Source organism: Adiantum capillus-veneris, chromosome 8 (assembly GCF_014529385.1).
Source record: "Adiantum capillus-veneris isolate H3 chromosome 8, ASM1452938v2, whole genome shotgun sequence".
NCBI classification, from domain to species: domain Eukaryota; kingdom Viridiplantae; phylum Streptophyta; class Polypodiopsida; order Polypodiales; family Pteridaceae; genus Adiantum; species Adiantum capillus-veneris.
In genome coordinates, this window is record NC_140938.1 from 161352492 (window position 1) to 161372604 (window position 20113).

Below are 20113 nucleotides of genomic sequence, written 5' to 3' on the forward strand. Positions count from 1 at the left end.
TGGAAGGATGGTGGAAAGAAAAGGCCAACCTCATCCAAATGGTCTTCAACGAGAGCAAGCAATGGAAAAAGGAAACTAGAGGGGGAAGAAGACTTGAAGAAGGAGAAATCCAGCCCTCGATAATAGAGAAACTCAATCATCAAAGAACAAGTGCGGAAGATCAAAGAAGAAGAGAAGCAACATGAGGCCAGGATCTGCTCGCAGAGCTTCTAGCAGTGATGTTCAACCGTGCCGTGTGAGGGTTTGCCTCATACTTGGAGTTTATCTACTATTGTACCTATCATCAAGTTAGGAGACCCTATGGAGCTTGGGAATTATCGCACTATCATGATTGGACACACATTGGCACGGTTGTACGCATCCATTCTTCAAGAGCAGCTGAGTAGATGGGTAGAGAAGGGGGGTATACACGCAGCCAGGCAGACAGGGTTCAAGAGAGGTTTTTCTACTCTTGACCACATTCTAACACTCAAAGCCATTATTGAGGAGGGCAGATCACATGGGAGACGAATCTACTGTAGCTTTGTGGACTTCAGCAAAGCATTTGACACAGTGCCTAAAGCTAGATTAATGCGCAGACTACAAGAGATGGGAGTACCCACGGAGCTGATTTGGGGGATTATGGCATTATACATGTCAGTAGTGGGGCGTGTACGCACTCCAAAGGGGGTTATCTGCATTAGTTCACTCCACTATCAGGGTGAAGCAGGGCTGCCCACTCTCTCCCACTCTATTTGGTATGTATGTGGATGAGGTTTCTGACTAAATTGAAAGAGAGGGTGATAGAGGTGCACAGTTGGCAGGGACATGGATTCCACTACTGTTATATGCTGATGATATTGTGTTGATCTCTGACTCTCGAAGGGGATGCAACGTCACTTGGATGCTTTGCATAGGTTTGCTCAAGACAGTGGTTTGTCTGTCAACCTTGGTAAAACCAAGGTTATGGTGTTTAACACCACCCCACAGTGGGCCAGGAGATCAACACCCACATTCACATACAGCCATGAGACAATGGAGTATATAGATGCTTACACCTACCTTGGGGTGGTCTTTAGTGTACCAGCATTTTCATTGAGGAGAGCAGCAGACACTAGACTGACTAGAGCACATGCAGCATTGGGTGGATTACAGAGGATGTGTTCACAGATTCAGTTTCAGGAGCCTCGCACGAAGCTCTGGCTTTCTGACACTCTGGTGGCTTCCGCATTGCTATATGGAGTTCAGATATGGGGGTCTTCATTGGACCATCACGGGAGGTTGGGTCGCACTGATGGATGGGGAGACATGGAGAAGCCTCTAGTCTCTATGATCTCGCGGCTTATTAGAGCCAAGGCTTCAGTACCACATGACATTATTTGATCAGAGCTAGCTGCCCCCCCACTAGTGGTTACCAGATCAGTCTCCTTTTTACACCGCTTGCGGGTGAGGATGGTTTTGTGACGAGACCTACTGACCATGGAGGAGATTGATGAGATCCGCCAGCTTGCTCTATGGAGCTGAGATTTGGGGACCTTCATTGGACCATCATGGGAGGACAGGTAGAATTGATGGATGGGGGGACATGGAGAAGCCACTAGTCTCTATGATCTCACGGCTCATTAGAGCCAAGGCTTCAGTACCACGTGCCATTATCCGAGCAGAGCTAGCTGCCCCCCCACTAGTGGTTGAGGCGCTCACCAGATTTGTCTCCTTCATACATCGCATGTGGGAACTTCCCAGAAACAGATATGCCCGCCTTGCACTTTGGCCGGACATGCACGACGCCCGGTCAGGCTATTGACCATGGAGGAGATTGATGAGATTCACCAGCTTGCTCTATGGAGCTGAGATTTGGGGACCTTCATTGGACCATCATGGCAGGACAGGTCGCACTGATGGATGGGGGGACATGGAGAAGCCACTAGTCTCTCTGATCTCACGGCTCATTAGAGCCAAGGCTTCATTACCACGTGCCATTATCGGAGCAGAGCTAGCTGACCCCCCACTAGTGGTTGAGGCGCTCATCAGATCTGTCTCCTTCGTACATTGCATGTGGGAACTTCCCAGAAACAGATATGCCCGCCTTGCACTTTGGCCCAACATGCACAATGCTTGGTCAGGCTATTGACCATGGAGGAGATTGATGAGATCCGCCACCTTGCTCTATGGAGCTGAGATTTGGGGACCTTGATTTGGGGACCTTCATTGGACCATGATGGGAGGACAGGTCGCACTGATGGATGGGGGGACATGGAGAAGCCACTAGTCTCTATGATCTCACGGCTCATTAGAGCCAAGGCTTCAAAACTACGTGCCATTATCCGAGCAGAGCTAGCTGCCCCCCCACTAGTGGTTGAGGCGCTCACCAAATCTATCTCCTTCATACACCGCATGTGGGAACTTCCCTGAAACAGATATGTCTGCCTTGCACTTTGGCCCCACATGCACGACGCCCGTTCAGGCTATTGACCATGGAGGAGATTGATGAGATCCGACAGCTTGCTCTATGCAGCTGAGATTTGGGGACCTTCATTGGACCATCATGGGAGGACAGGTTGCATTGATGGATGGGGGGACATGGAGAAGCCACTAGTCTCTATGATCTCGCGGATCATTAGAGCTGAGGCTTCAGTACCACATGCCATTATCCGAGCAGAGCTAGCTGCCCCCCCACTAGTGGTTGAGGCGCTCACCAGATCTGTCTCCTTCAGACACCGCATCTGGGAACTTTCCAGAAACAGATATGCACGTTTTGCACTTTGGCCCGCCATGCATGATGCCCGGTCAGGCTATTGACCATGGAGGAGATTGATGACATCCGCCAGCTTGCTCTATGGAGCTGAGACTTGGGGACCTTCATTGGACCATGATGGGAGGATAGGTCGCACTGATGGATGGGGGGGCATGGAGAAGCCACTAGTCTCTATGATCTCACGGCTCATTAGAGCCAAGGCTTCAGTACCACGTGCCATTATCCGAGCAGAGCTAGCTGCCCCCCCACTAGTGGTTGAGGCGCTCACCAGACCTGTCTCCTTCATACGCCGCATGTGGGAACTTCCCAGAAATAGATATGCCCGCCTCGCACTTTGGCCCGACATGCACGACGCCCGCTCAGGCTATTGACCATGGAGGAGATTGCTGAGATCCGCCAACTTGCTCTATGGAGCTGAGATTTGGGGACCTTCATTGGATCATCATGGGAGGACAGGTCACACATATGGATGGGGGGACATGGAGAAGCCACTAGTCTCTATGATCTCACGGCTCATTAGAGCCAAGGCTTCAATACCACGTGCTATTATCCGAGGAGAGCTAGCTGCCCCCCCACTAGTGGTTGAGGGCTCACCACATCTATCTCCTTCATACACCGCATGTGGGAACTTCCCTGAAACAGATATGTCTGCCTTGCACTTTGGCCCCACATGCACGACGCCCGTTCAGGCTATTGACCATGGAGGAGATTGATGAGATCCGACAGCTTGCTCTATGGAGCTGAGATTTGGGGACCTTCATTGGACCATCATGGGAGGACAAGTTGCACTGATGGATGGGGGGACATGGAGAAGCAACTAGTCTCTATGATCTCACGGCTCATTAGAGCCAAGGCTTCAGTACCACGTGCCATTACCCGAGCAGAGCTAGCTGCCCCCCCACTAGTGGTTGAGGTGCTCACCAGATCTGTCTCCTTCATACACCGCATGTGGGAACTTCCCAGAAATAGATATGCCCGCCTTGCACTTGAGTCCTCTCGACAGTTAGCCATGCAGGGAGATACAGCATGCTGTACGGGGAGACAACATCATGGTTTCAGGCGCATGGGTTCAGCATAGACAAACTACCCCCCTTCCAGTACTCACTGGATGCACCCTCTTTGACTCTCACACAGTCCGAGATCACCAGGCTCATCCGCCAGTACCTGACTCAGCTAGACACCAGGAGGACATGGATATAGCCAGGACAGGAGCTGGGCACGAAGATGGCTTTCTACAGAGAGCATCTTCTCCAGCTCACAGAGGATGGTTTTGTGACGAGATCCAAATACATGGCGGGGAGATGACGTCATGGTTTCAGGCGCATGGGTTCAGCATAGACAAACTACCCCCCTTACAGTAGTCACTGGATGCACCCTCTTTGACTCTCACAAAGTCCGAGATCACCAGGCTCATCCGCCAGGACCTGCCTCAGCTAGACACCAGGAGGACATGGATATAGCTAGGATAGGAGCTAGGCACGAAGATGGCTTTCTACAGAGAGCATCTTCTCCAGCTCACGGAGGATGGTTTTGTGACGAGATCCAGATACATGGACACCCACTTGTCTCATGGGATACGATGTGCTATTGGCCAGATATGCACATCTTCACACCAGCTGCAGATCGAGACTGGGAGATACAGCAGAGTACCAGTAGAGGCCAGGACATGCCTCCTGTGTGATCTGGAGCCTGAGACAGAGTTGCACTACACATGCCACTGCCCCGTCTACTACGAGATACGCGACCGCTTCCACTGCTTGTTCAGAGAGGGCTTCGGACCACTCTCCAGAATCATGCGGTACGAGGATCAGAGATGCTTGGGTCTCTTTTTGCTCGAGCTACACAGACATAGAGAGAGCCTGATGAGGGGAGACGCCAGCCAGTCTCAGAGACGGATCACAGACTTCTTTAGAGCAGACACTAGACACCCGGAGGAGCTACTACCACAGGAGAGCTTGCCGCCTCACACCAGAGGCACACTGATCGACCAAGCGACCGACCTAGGGAGATCCAGACGCCCACGACTGTGGAGGACTACACAGCATCGACGGAGGCTGCATCAGAGGATTTAGATCACTTTGGCCCGACATGCACGATGCCCGGTCAGGTTATTGACCATGCAGGAGATTGATGAGATCCGCTAGCGACCGGTGTTGGATCTTTTGTGATCTGTGATTTAGCTATCCCACCTAGCTGTTTCGGATTCTTTTATTTTATTTTTTCATTTTTGTTACTCTGACTTTGTATCAGGTCCACCACATTGTAACTTTCTAGTCTCATAGGTCATTATGGCCTTCTTAAGACGTTAATATAACATTTCATTTCATTTCATTTAATATAACTAGCTGCCCCTCCAATAGAAATTGAAGCTCTTACCAGATCAGTGTCCTTTATACATGGTTTGTGGGATACAAATAATTTCCCTTTATACATGGTTTGTGGGATACAAATAATTGCCGATATACTAGACTGGCCCTCGAATCCTCTCGACAATTAGCAATGAAAGGGGATACATCATGCTGGTATGCGCAACTGTCCTCGTGGTTTCAGAGACACGGGTTCAGTATGGAAAGATTACCCCCCTTCCAATACTCTCTTGAGGCTCCATCACTGGCAATTACACGAACGGAGATTAATAAAATCATCCGTCAGGATCTTATATAGTTGGATATTAAGAGGACATGGGTAGACCCTACACAAGAATTGGGCACGAAGATGGCCGACTACAAAGAAAACTTCCTACAGCTATCTGAAGATGGATTTGTGATTCGCCCGAGCTACATGGATACCCACATGTCTCATGGTTTGAGATGTGCTATTGGTCAGATTCGTACATCCTCACACCAGCTGGAAATTGAATTTGGCAGATTTTGGGGAATCCCACCTGAGAGCAGAATTTGCAAGTTATGCGGAGTGGGTGTTTCCATTGCCTATTTAAAGAAGGCTTTGGACCTCTAGATAGAGTCATGCAATACCAAGATCAAAGATGCTTAGGCTTGTACCTACTGGAACTACATCGGCACAGGGATAATCTAATGAGAAGACAAAGAGCACTACAGCCTCAGAGGCAGATCACAGATTTCTTCGGATCGAGAGAAGCAGGAGTGGAAGGAGAAGCAAGAGGCCAGCAGCCAGCACAAAGGAGTACCCACATTCATACCAAAGGCACCCTCATTGACAAGGCGATTGAGCTTAGGAAATCGAGACGACCACGACCGAGATGCAGAAGCACACTTCACCGGAGGAGACTACAACAAAGGATTAGAAGCATTCTAGCCAGACACCCAGAATGCTCCTAAGAAGTTTATTTAATACTTTGTATTTAGTTTTTCACATTTATTTTCACACTTTCACACTTTTCACACTTAGTACTTTAGTACTAAGGTACCCAGACATTGTAACAGATTCACCACTTTTGTATCAGTTTGGTCTCATAGGTCATTCTGGCCTTTTAAAGACGTTAATATAACATTTCATTTCCTCTCTCTCTCTCTCTCTCTCTCTCTCTCTCTCTCTCTCTCTCTCTCTCTCTCTCTCTCTCTCTCTCTCTCGCGCGGACCTGCTGCACCAGCGCCCTCCTCCTGCTGCACCAGCGCGCGGACCTGCTGCTGTGCTGCCCCAGGCACATTACTACTGTGCTGCGCGCTGCTGTGTCACCCCAGTGCTCAGCGCGCCCACCCCACCTGCACAGCACCCCCGGTATCCGCCTGTTGCTGACGCTGTTATACCTGCTGCTGCTGCTGAACTGCCTTGCTGCACACGTACTCCCTCTCTTCCCCTCGCGCAGCCCCCCTCCAGCTTCCCCCTCACGCAGCCCCTACCCGCTCCCATCACGCAGCCATCTCTCTCTCTCTCTCTCTCTCTCTCTCTCTCTCTCTCTCACACACACACACACACACACACACACGGATACATACCCACACACATAATACACGCATATACGCATACACACACGTACTCCCTCTCTTCCCCTTCTCCCCTCTTCTTCACAATATGAAGAGAGGGTAGCTTCGAAGACAACCATGTCTTCCCCCACCATCAAGACGCCGACACCGACAATGAAGACAACCTTCATGCTCACGAACAAGAGGCTTGCACAATTGGAGAAGGACATGAAAGAATGGTGGATGGAGAGAGAGATATGAAGGGAGGAGAAAGCCACCTTCATCAAGCTATGGAACGAAGAGAAGGAGGACATGAGAGCGGAAATCCAAAACCTCAAAGAGGAGAAGGAGAGAAGGGAACGGGAGAACGAGAAGGAGAGGGAGAGATGGAGGAAAGAGCAAGAAGAGATGAAGGCACAAATCGATCTCCTTCATGCTTCCATCACATCCCTCACCCCCGAGGAAGGAGAGATTAAAGAGGAGGCTAAGGAAGCCCTCAAGGAGGAGATCACCAAAGCCCTCACCGCAAGCATTGAGGACAAATTAGAGGCCACCAAAGAAGGATGGGTCGAAGTGGTCAAAAAGAATATCAAGAAGGTAGCAAGAGAGGAAGCCCAAAAAGATGAGGTACTCATAGTACACACAACCATCGAGGAGGAGAAGATGCGACAAACTCGCCGTCTCAATGTGCGAGTGACCGGCATCAAAGAAGAAGAAGGGTCTACACCCGAGAGCGATGGGAAAGCTTTATGCAAGAAAGTGGGATACAAGGAAGAAGAGATCCCTTTCTCCAAAGTTTGGAGAGCCGGCAAAGATCCAAAGAAGAGAGCTCTCATCCTCCAATTCGCCTCCGAGGAGTCTCGAACTTCTTTCCTCCGAAAGAGGGTCATCTTGAGAGGACTAGAAGGCCCCCCGATTTATCTTGATGATGACCTCACAAAGATGCAACAAGATCACCGTCGTGCGTGCATGCCTAGAGTCCACCAAGCCCGCAAAGAAGGGAAGAAGGCAGTATATCGAGATGGCAGGGTCATCATTGATGGCAAGACCATCGCATAGGGACTCGCGGCCTGTGGGACACACGAGGAGATTCATGTCACGGCTTGGAATTGCAATGGAGACCTATGGACACACCCAGAGAGACTTGAGGAGGTGATGAGAGGTCGAGACATCATTCTACTTACAGAGACACACGAGAGCCCAGAGAGAGGACTACCACGGATACATGGATTCCAGTGGGAGTCTCTACATCGGGGATGTATGCGCCAGCACACCACTCGCGGTTCAGGAGGAGTGGCCATACTCTTTAGACAGGGGCTTCACAACAGACTACAGATTGTTGCCCGGGACCCACAGGCCCGCTACATGTGGATTCGCCTCGAGCTCTCACGAGACAGGATCGTCTACATTGCCCTTTGCTACTTTGCTCCCACAGGCTCCAGATTCGCCCCTACTGAGCAGGAGTCACCGTACGCATGCCTCACGGAGGAGATTATGGAGTACTCCACACTGGGTGAAGTCTTCCTTATGGGAGACTTCAATGCTCGTACGCGTAGTGAGCAGTGTGAGGCATATGACCACGAGGACCTAGAGGCACTACACACTCTAGATGAGGAGGCTACTATGAGAGATACAGCAGACAGAGCTCCAGTCAGCCTACGGACGACATCTACTTCGACTTGGCTCCCAGCACCGTCTCGTTATTTATAACGGGATGGCCCAGTGGCCCACCTCAGGGGGCCTGACTTGTATGCCACATGGAGTTACAGAGGGAGGGGGGAGTACAGTCGACTATATTCTGGGACACAGGGAGGCTACACACCTTATCACATCCTTCACCATTCCACCCATACCCATCGGAGCCGACCACACATACCTCTCTTTCTCCATCATCGGAGATACCATCCCACACAGCTCCACAGCACACACTCCACACACCACCATCCATTTCACACATGAGCTAGCCCCTCTTTACTCGGCCGAGGTCGAGCATGGCCTATGCCTCCTCCACCCATCCACACCACTCTCAGTTCTCACATCACATATCTCTTCCGTTCTCCACACTTCAGCTATTAGCTCTTTTCCACACACCACTCACACAGGACGCACTCCCCCTCCCGGGACTATGCCTCAGAACCGCTGGTATGATGATGAGTGCAGAGAGCTATACCGACGCCTCCGTGCGCGACGAGCCTTAGGAGAGATCATAGAGAGAGAGGCCAGACGGCATATGAAGACGCTGACACGCCAAAAGCGGCGAGCATTCGAAGAGGCACAGGAGCTAGAGCTATACCGCCTATTCATGAGCATGGATAGCGCGACGGCATGGCGCACCCTGCGCGAGCCACGTCCGACTACAGCTATTGAGGATCCACAGATATGGCATGATTATGCAGAGCGACTCTATGAGGTGCCAGGGCAGCCTCCTATCCCACAGCCACACGGGCCACGCCCCACGTGCTCTTCCTTCTTTACAGCAGAGATGGTAGAGAGGGCCATACACCGCATGCAGCACAGACGATCAGCTGACCATACTGGATTACAGAGTGAGCACATCATTTATGAGGCCTCCACTATAGCCCCGTTGATTGCACATGTCTTCAACCGGGCTATAGGGGAGGGCTTCCCAGAGGAGTGGACACAGCACACCATAGTGCCTATCCACAAATCTGGCGACACCCTGGACCCAGGGAACTACAGGACTATCATGATTGGCCACACGATGGCCAAGCTATATGGAGCAGTACTTGAGGCACAGCTCAGCCGCTACGCAGAGACCGAGGGTTTACGAGCTCCAGGCCAGGCAGGTTTCAGACGAGCTTTCTCCACCACTGATCACATCTTCGTTCTGCGCTGCCTCATTGATGGGGCAAAGGCGCGGAAGAAGAGGCTTTACTGCTGCTTTGTGGATTTCCGCAAGGCCTTTGACACAGTCCCACGCGAGAGACTCTTCCAGCGCCTTCACAGCATTGGGGTACCAACAGAGATGATTTGGGCCATATATACTCTCTACGAGAGGGTGACGGGTCGGGTTCGTTGCCCAGGCGGTTTTTCAGAGACCATTGCTAGCACCATTGGTGTTAAGCAAGGATGCCCACTCTCCCCGACACTCTTTGGGCTCTACATCGATGAGATCTCCGACTACATACTGCGAGCAGGGGGAGAGGGGAGCGACTTGGCAGGTACTCCGGTCCACATCATGTTATATGCTGATGATATTGTGTTGATTTCAGAGTCACCCGAGGGCTTGCAGCGCCATCTTGAGGCCTTGGACGAATTCAGCACACACAAGGGGTTGACTGTGAACCTTGGCAAAACCAAGGTCATGATCTTTCACACATCCAGTGCAGTGAGGAGCGCTGCCACCTTCACAGCAGCAGGAGGACAAGTTGATGTAGTCACCTCCTATGTCTACCTTGGCATCACATTCACCAACCTACCAGGACCCTTCACTATGAGGCAGGCTGCTGCTGACAGGCTCACCCGAGGATATGCAGCTCTGACCATGCTAGAGCGGAGGTGCCACCAGGCACACTTTCAGGAGCCCCGCACGAAGGGGTGGCTTTTCGACACCTTAGTCACCTCGGCCCTGATGTACTCGGCGGCAGTATGGGCACCAGGATTGACAGCTGACCAGTGGACACAGCTTGAGAGGCCACAGGTATGTATGATCTCACGCTTGCTCCGCAGCAAGAAGACAGTGCCACATGACATTATTAGAGCCGAGCTCGCCACACCACCTATGGTTGTAGAGGCACTATTCCAGACAGTCTGCTTCCTCCAGAGGATGAGAGAGCTACCTCCTGACAGACTTACTCGTAGAGCATTTGAGGCAGCTATACAGCTATCAGAGAGTGGGCATGAGAGAGCATGGTACTCACAGGTCAGAGCATGGTTTGAGGGACACGGTCTTGACATGGAGAGCCTACCACCATTCCAGTACGACCCCCACTCACCATATATTCACCTCTCTCGCAGTGAGAGGAACTTGGTATTGAGACAGGATCTGTGGCAGCTATACACTAGGAGTCTGGGAGTCACCTGGCTTGGGGACGAGGATGTCAGATTACAGAGACCAGTTTCTCACCATATTGTCTGGGGGGTTCATACAGAGACCACGCTATATGGACACATATATGCCACATAGCTCACGGGTGGCGATTGGTCAGCTGAGAGTGGCTTCACACAGGTTAGAGATTGAGATCGGGAGACACACTGGTGTTCCCAGGGAGGAGCGAGTCTGCAGAGCCTGCACAGAGGAGGTAGAGAGTGAGGAGCACTTTGTATGTAGATGCAGAGCATACACTGAGATCAAAGGCAGGTATGAGGCCTTATTCAGAGGACAGCCCACTCTCCGAGAGATCATGGACTCTCGAGATCAGAGACAGCTCGGACGTTTCTTACTAGAGATACAGAGCCATCGGGACACACTACTACAGCCACACACAGCTACACAGACAGAGGGGAGACAGTCACAGCTCACAGACTTCTTTCAGAGGATTGCCGCCCCTCCCTCACCAGACACTCAGAGGGGAGTGACACTTCCACAGGCGGAGGTGAACCGAGCTAGACGACGACCACGAGTCACAGGCTACAGGGGCGCGAGCTCCCACCACCGACAGATCGAGGAGATCCGAGCCCGGGAGCGCTGTGCCACTGAGGAGCGAGTAGCTCAGATGAGGGCCGACCCGACAGCTTTCATCCGGGTAGCCTTGGCACCAGCCCCGCCCATGTACCACATCTTACATCCCCCCATTAGTACAGGATGGAGCTAGATAGCTTGATGCATTCTCATGATTGTACTACCTTGAGCATATAGACATGCATATACCCCTAGAGAGATAGAGCTCCATCCCTCCTCAGATACTCCACTACCTACATTCAGTTCAGTTTTGTATCAGTTTTGTTTCATTTGTCTTTCCGATAGACGGATGACATACACACCATGTACATCTGTTTTGTCTCATAGGCCGATTTCGGCCTGACATAGACGTTAAAAATCTTTCTTTCTTTTCTTTCTTTCTTTTCTTTCTTTCTCTCTCTCTCTCGTGTTTTCCTTCCGTTGCACGCTCTGACAATTCCCACGCCCACATTTAAGTACTTGATGGAGACAGAAAGATCTATATTGCAAGCTTGTACACCCCAAACATTTGGTATTACATATTGGGTCCCCAAATTATGAGAGGACATCCCCAACCAAAAGCACCAGAACTAAGATAATTTTCCAAAAAGGACCAAAACAAGCCCAATGCTGGTCTAGAAATACTTTGAGGTGACTCTAAGATGGGCAAAACTAGGGTAATACAGCTGCACAGCGCAGACAAAACCCTAACCCTGATTTCAAGCACCACAAGCTCGAACATATGGGAACGCCACATCTTTGCATTATTGTGTAGAAACGCTATTTAGTTATCTTCAAATCTTTGGAAAAGCGCCTTTTTAAGGAAGGAACTCTCTAGATCGTCTTGTTATCGGTAATGATAATTCATCAATCATGCCTAATAGATTCCCTACTTGTCTATTCACACATTTTGCAGTGTCAAACGGGAACCGAAACTGGAACCTCTGTGGAACGTGCATCCCTGTTCCAAGAGCACAAAACAGGGTTCTCTTGTGACAATGCCACGCCATGAACCTCCATATGCAAATTGAGCCACACATTGCTCAATTGTGCCCGGGTCATTTGCTAGAGCTGGGTGAGTTGGTAATCAAAGGTTGAGCTCCCGCTCTACTGCGGTGCTTTAAGTGTTGTCACCAACCCCCAGAGTTCTTGATTGTGTAGGCAGCATTTCTTCTTAAACTGCTCAATGATCTCCTACATGGACTTTGCTTCCAAGAATATTACACACATACTTCAATCATCCCCTTCACTGAAGAAATTATCAACCTCTGCCCCTCTAGGAATCCTGCTATGACAGGGGAGAGCAGGTTGCATAGTGGCAGCACTCAGGGCATGGAGCTTTGTAGTACGAACAGAGGTGCCTATTGTTTGCGCAGGAAGTGTCTGTTGCTGTGTCGATGTCTGACTTTGCGATAGCACCTCAAGTTAAAGAGTGCAGGGCCTCCACCTATGTTTGGAGATGTGTGGATGGATGCCACCTACTTTTGGACCTGAGGATGGGCGTTTCGGACCTGCTGCTGCAAGTCCCTAATAACTACCATCTGTGCGCGCGTCTGTGCAGCCATTACATCTGCCAAGATGGAGTAGCAATTTGCTGAAAATTAGCTTAGAAGGCACAGAACGCCCCAATGCAGCCACCCCTGGCGTTCTAACGAGCAAACAGAACTTTTTGCAACATCATCAGGACATGCTGCTGTGAGGTTGTACACCTTAGGTATCTGCTGTAAGTCAGCTTGTAAGGTGCAATAAGTAGGCTCCAATGCAGCCACCCAGCGTTCTCACTGCACAGAAAGACTCTCCACCCTCACACATTAAGTAGAATCAAAAAAATACCTCCCACAAGCCAACCTGCTAACATTTTGTTAGGTAGCATTAAGTAGAATTGAAAAAATAACTCCCACAAGCCAACCTGCTAACATTTTTTTAGGTAGCATTAAGTAGACTTAAAAAAATAACTCCCACAAGCCAACCTGCTAACATTTTGTTAGATATTTAATCTCAGACCAAAATACTAAAACCCATCATGCAATCAATCACATGGACTAAAATACCTTGAGTCCAATAGGCCTTACCTGTCTGCCCAGAAGAAGATATTCTCCACAAGTGACAAGCACTATGACTGCTGGATCCTGCATACAGGTGAACGACTTGATAAGGCAGTGCAGTTTATGAAATAGTACATCATTAAATGCAATTCACTTTCATATTACAAAAACAACAACAACGCGGCTTACACTTTGTTGCTTGTACACATACCTTTCTTCTCTATTATATCAATAAACTAACAAATGTGTAGATGGTAAGGAGGATGAAAGGAAAAACAGAAGATTCTACTTGGACGTATTTAGGCAAGACCCACTATTATCAGAACACTTTTGTGTATGTGTTATCTGGCACTTCAAAGGAGATATGCCTTCCACCTTTCAGCTTATTTATCATATAAATGTCTCATAATGTTTAGAGCTTTTCTAGGCTCTTTTATATACTAAAAGACATTCCAGATTAGCGTGCTGTTCTCTTAATATCAGCAATTCCCTTCCCAGTTCCCTCTTTTTTTTTTTTTTGTAAATGTAAGCAAATAAAGAATCAGAGTTCATAGATAGAAATGAACCACACAATAAAGCCTCAGTAGTAACAATCGAGCACCTTTAAGCATTGATAGTCATACCAGACGGGGATATATAGAACTTCCACACTCTCTAGAGGAGCACTGTAAGCTATGGCCACCTTCCTTGAACTCCATTTCTCCACCGCAACAGGAACAAAATCTCTAAAATCAATGAAACATTAATTAGTGCGAATTCTCCAGTGAAAATTCATAACAGTGCATCATTCTGCATTTCAAAAAGTAAAATTCGCATCCCTCAATCAAAGCAACACAAAGTCTTTTCTACATGCACGCAAGGATACCTTTGCCACTTACACTTTTTGTAAGCATGAGTAAAAGCCCTCACTTCTAAATTCAACATTTCTACAAGCCTTTGCATAACTATCGTAAGTTGAAGCACACTTAAATGTGAGCCTTATCTCAGAGTGTGATTATCTTGGATTGAATCTTAGAATAGAGCAAGCAATAAAATATTGAAAGTAAAAAAGTTATCATACATTCCAGCTAAGTGTGCCACATGGTACTACTAGTTCAGGGCCGAGATAAGTCTATGAGAGTCTATGAGATGTTAGTCTGGCATCCTCGCGAGCCTGTGCATACAAACTGCATGTCCACGCAGATTCATAAGATAGATACTGATAACTTTTCATACAAGGATTACACTAGGCATATGTCAAGGGTTGTGAAATCGTGGCACCAGTATCCGATGGCATGCCCATAGAGAGATGAAATCATGGGATGTGCACCAATGGGATTCAAAGCCTAAAGTAATTCAGCAGGATGCACAGCAATGGCCGTTCTGGCTTGACATCAGCAGGCCACACAAGAGCGGGTGGAGCAGGCCTTCTGGGATCCTGCACCCCTCCTTTGAGGACTCTTCACCCCATACCCACCCATGCATCTCCAGTTGAAACAAGAACATGATGCAAGACAACAGCTGAAGGTCTACCCTCGTCATTGCACAAAAATGGTAGACTCATCAGAAATATTAGATAAGCTGTGAGAGCAAGCAGGAAAATAAAAGTGGAATTGCTAATTCAAATCTACATACATTTCTCATGTGCCATTCCACCAATCCCCTAGCATAGGCTAGAAGTCCAGCATCATTACTCTTCAATTCTGATGCATAGCTTCGAAGGTCAACCCACTCACATCCTTCTGGCCACAACTCTGAACTCAAATGTTCTCTGCTTCCATGAATGATGTGCATGATGTTAGATTTAAAAACAATCAAAACAATCATGAAGGTTGGGTAATAACATATTCAGATGCATGGTGTTTACAAAGTTTTACCTGCAGACACTACTGACCTCCACTGCAAACAATGGTTCATTGCTCGTTTCTCTCAATCCCAAAAAGATGGGTTGTTTAATACATGCTGATTTCAATCTCTCTCCTTTTGGGAGATTTTTTGATGGTAACAAGACAGGTTCCCCAGATTTGACTAAGCTTTTGCTCCCTAGAAACGGAATAATCTACAAAATGGTCACTTTAACATACAGGCACTAGAAAATCATATAATAATGCCATTCCAACCCAAAACAGATCCTTACAAGAGCAGAGGTTGAGAAGACTTCTGAAAGCCAGATTGAATCGGCACGCCTCTCTGGAGCCCTATTAAAGGCTGGTTGAGGTACAGAAGCCCCCTGCTTGGAACAAACTTTCACTCAATCAGATGCCTGCTGTCAATATTCCATATGTGCAATGTCTAATTGACTATTATCATAGTTGCTTTTTCTTCTTATTACCATTACATTCAAACTATCAAACTGATCATTACATTAGATATGTGCTCGACAAAAATATCCACCTGGTTATTGTCCAAAGCATTGGTGGATGATGAGAAGCTATGAAAGCTCACATGTCTTTTCTTGTTGCAATTTGACATTATCCAGTAATTTGAGCAACCTGATTCAAAGCAAACCAGCACTATTGGAGATGGATGACCAAAATGATAAAACTCAAAACTTTCATTGGTAGATCATAAAGAGTTTGTGCCTCAGACATATTTAGCATGTCAACCTCATCATCCAATCATGTCACTTTCCTGGCTCACTGTGAAACAGCTACCTTCCTCCTCTAAAACTGAAGCTCGAGCTCAAATTCTATGGAGAAAATCAACAGAGACCATGAATCTTGGTATCATTCTCGGGTCGCACGACCCAAACTCCCTAGACCGTAAGACAATCAGCTGTGAGCTTGGAGTCCTGTTGCTTAGGCTGTACGGTGATTGGATGCAGATTATGAAGTTGGGCTCTTCAAAAACACATCAAAGCTGTTTTTGAAAAATAAATGGACGATCCAAATTTAAGCGCCCTTCCATAACAAGATAGCTTATGTCTCCCCAATTATTGAAAACATCTAAGCAGGTTCTTGCACTGAGCCCCATGGGCCTTCTTGAAATTTTCTCGTAGATGGAGAGAGGTTATGGATCTCTCTGGCCTAGGAGAGTGTCTGGAATGGGAAGGGTGTTGGGGTGTAGGCCAGGTGGCCGTGGGAAACCACCCTTGTACACTTGATTTCACCTAATCAATATAGGGAGAAAAAGAGGAAGAGTTGACTCTTTGCTTTCTTCTCCACTAAAGCAACACAAGCTGTCTGTGTATCATCCCCTTCCCCATTTTCTTCTTCCCCCTCTCTTGCACACACTCCCTACACGCGCACAACAATTGGTATCAGAGCTTGGCTTGCCGATCCCACTCCCCATCACCGCGTGTGCAACTGCCCTTGGAAGCAAAGAATCTCAGCAGGGAATTCGAGATCTGCAGGTTGTTGAGCTTGAAGGCAAGTGTTGCCAAGCAAACGAGCACTAGCAGGAGCTTGAAGGCATTGAATCAAAGAAGGGGGCTTGCAAGAGAGTCAATAAGCAGCTCAATAGCACAGTGCAGCAAGTGGGCAGCTTGGTGAGAAGCACCGACCACGACATGTCAGTGCAACTTGAAGCATCGAGCAACACAGGGAGGAGGCATCTCACAATTTTCAAGACAGAAAATTAGGCAGCCATTAGGAATCGGCCAAGCACAATCAAGGGCATTGTAAGCTTTGAGAAGACCTTGGGTCGGGCATTGGTGATTACACAATCTTGGAATTGTGAGCTTGGTAGCTCTGCAGGAACAGACAGTGCTGGTTAAAGCATTGCAAGGGAGAATCGAATCCAAGCAAGGCTAGAGCAGACAGTTGAGCAGAATCAGGTTTGGGCATAAGAAGCAGAGCAAGGGTCGAGCAAAGGAAAGCTAATAGCATAGCATCTGCAAATAATCGAGCAATTGGGGAAGTCGGGCTCACTACGAGCAGTAGCAAATAGCGGAATTTGAAGGGCGAGGCATGGAGCAAGTCAATGCCGGGTGATGCAGCCAAAGAAGAGAGAGAGAGCACGAGCCTTGTGGTGGTGTTGCTCACACACACACACACACACACACACACACACAGAGTCGGCATTTCTCTGCAACAGGCAGTCGTCAAAAAGCAAAAAAAACAAAATTTAAATTCAATTTTTTGCTTGTATGTTTGACACACAATAGTGTGTGCAAACACTTGTTCCCACAAGTAGTGGCGAGCCACAAATCAAAGAATATTCACAAGCTGCAATTGAATGTGTGTGGTAGTGTATACACACACACACACTCTCAGGAGTTGGAGAAATAGCGAGTCCATTTGCTTGGGAATTGAGCACTGAGCTGAATTGGGCAGCATTTAGCTTGCAGAAATGAGGAGTAGGGCTTTTTGGTAAGTCGACCACAACAGCTCTTGCTCTTGACGAGCGACGTGCACCGACATCGACGTACAGCCATTCTGCGACTTCGTCATCGACTTCTTTGACAACGTCATCCGACTTCGACGTCCACACACCGAGTTCGACAAGCTTGAGAGTGATATTGACAGATCGAGCGAGATCTGCGATCGATACCGATCTGACTCGGCCTCGACCGTTCGATACCGGCTTCGAGCATTGGCATTTTACGGCTACTCGGCGAGCCCTTTCTGAGACTGTGGCTAGCCCATTTGTGTCTGCATTAGCTTTTGGAGGGTCGATACCGTGAGGTTTTCTTTGAGCTGGGGTGTGCTCGAATGTTGAGACACCTTCGGTGATACAGGTAGCTGGAGTTCCCCTTTACGGTACCCTCACCATAGGATATGTATCTGGACGGTTATTTATGCTTTTGACGCCGAGTTGGCACTCACACAGCAGTGGTTTTGTGCAACAGATGCTCAGTTAGTGCAGTTGGCACATTTATATGCATTTTGAGTTGAGTTTGACTCCTCATACAAAGGAGACTCTGCCGATTACTTCCCGCGAGTCGTGACCTTCATTGTTGGCACTTTTGAGTCTATTTCGGTTGAGATTTTACTCCCGATACAAAGGTTACTCTGCCCAAATTTCTACATCTTCTCGCCATAGTTTGGCACCTCTCAAACCCTCTTATCAGCGATGGCTTCTTCTTCAAAAAAGGAGGAGTATTTCATTCGGAAGTTCGATGGCAGCAACTTCACCATGTGGAAAGAGCGCATGAAAGATGTTTTGATAAACAAAGGCCTCTCAGAACCGTTGAAAGAGCGCGTAGAAGATGATGATTATACACAAGCTCAATGGGAGCTTTTGGATGCAAAAGCCATGGCTACGATACGTCTACATCTAGCCGAGTCAGTCTTCTTCACTATCATAGGGAAGAAAACAACCAAGGAACTTTGGGACAGCTTATGTTCAGCATGGGAGAGCAAAAGTGCATCCAACAAAGTTTTTCTCATGAAAAAGCTTATGAAGCTCAACATGAAAGAAGGTAGCACAGTTTTCGGTCACTTAAATGAGTTCAATTCCTTGTTTAGTCAACTGACATCTCAGGGCTTTAAGGAGTTTGACGATGAACTCAAGTCTATCTTCTTGTTATGCTCTCTACCCAGTTCATGGGATATCTTTTGCATAGCCATTAGCAATTCAGCTCCGAATGGCAAGTTAGAGTTCAATGTTGTCACAGATGCGTTGCTCACTAAAGAGATTCGTCGTAAATTTCTCGATAATGCTAGTCATGGGGATGCATATATGGCTGGCAGTTCAACAAAGGCAAGAGGCCATGACAGAAACAAATACAAAAGCAAAAGTAGAGAGCGAAATCCTCGTAGTCCTAGCAGACACAGGAACCAAAGTAGAGACCGCAATGCCAAAAATGTCGAGTGTTACTATTGCCACAAGAAGAGTCATTACAAAAAGGATTGTCGCAGTTTCCTAAGAGATCAGAAAAACATGCAAAAGGATAATTCTGGCAAAAGCAAAAGTACAGTAAAGATTGAGGAGCTCAATATTGTTGAGTCTCCCATACCTACCACTGCAGTAGAGGATGCTCCTCCTCCAGTGATGCTCATTATGCCCACAGAGATTCATGCCGAGGTAACATCAGATGCCTCAGATGTTCTCATTTTCACTTCAGATCTCACTCCAAATGCTTTGGTTGCACAAGATGAGGGTTATGCACAGAATTGGATCTTTGATTCTGATGCAAGTTTTCATGTCACACCGCATAGAGAGTGGTTTTCCTCTTATGCATCCATGCATGGAATAGTCAAGCTTGGTGATTCCTATGAGATTGACATTATTGGCATTGGTGATGTGAAACTTCAGATGCATAATGGCACTACTTTTGTGCTGCAGAATGTCAGACATGTGCCCAAGCTTACGAAAAGCTTGCTTTCTATAGGGCAATTGGATTATCTTGGCTACACTACAGTTTTTGGTAATCGTTCTTGGATGATCCGCAAGAACAACCTTATCATGATAAAAGGCAATAAAAACGGATCCCTGTACTCTTTGTTTGTTTCGAGTGTCGACGAACACTCTATCTATGTTGCCGAGCTGCCGTCTCCTGAGTTGTGGCATAGCCGGCTAGGGCACATTAACCAAAAGGGAATGAAAAAACTTCAGCGTTTTGGCTACTTACCTGTGTTAGATTACACGGACTTTCCAATGTGTGAGCATTGTCTATATGGCAAACAGACTAGATTGACATCTTCGCCATTGAATAAGAAACTAGGCGAACCTCTAGACTTGGTGCACAGTGATTTATGCGGTCCAATGCCACATAAAACTCTAGGGGGGGCAAACTACTTTCTCACGTTCATTGATGATTCTACCAAAAAGGTGTGGGTGTATCTCCTTAAGCGTAAGGAAGAAGTCTTTTCGACATTCCAAAAATTCCTCGCCATGGTTGAGAACCAATCAGAAACAAAGCTCAGAGCTTTTCGCACGGACAATGGTGGAGAATACGTCTCCACAG

General features: G+C 47.9%; 1 protein-coding gene across 2 annotated transcripts in view; it reads right to left on the minus strand.

Annotated features, from left to right (window-relative positions):
• The window catches only part of LOC147453265 (nudix hydrolase 19, chloroplastic-like), a 117688-nt gene that overhangs the window by 39713 nt on the left and 57862 nt on the right, over positions 1–20113 (minus strand). For both annotated transcript variants that reach the window (XM_086519130.1, XM_086519129.1), the window contains exons 2-7: positions 15658–15755; positions 15401–15493; positions 15141–15322; positions 14899–15034; positions 13908–14009; positions 13312–13368 (exon numbers count right to left, since the gene is read on the minus strand). In XM_086519130.1, the coding sequence (XP_086375256.1) occupies positions 13312–13368; positions 13908–14009; positions 14899–15034; positions 15141–15322; positions 15401–15493; positions 15658–15755 (668 nt within the window). The remainder of the gene's footprint in view (positions 1–13311; positions 13369–13907; positions 14010–14898; positions 15035–15140; positions 15323–15400; positions 15494–15657; positions 15756–20113) is intronic.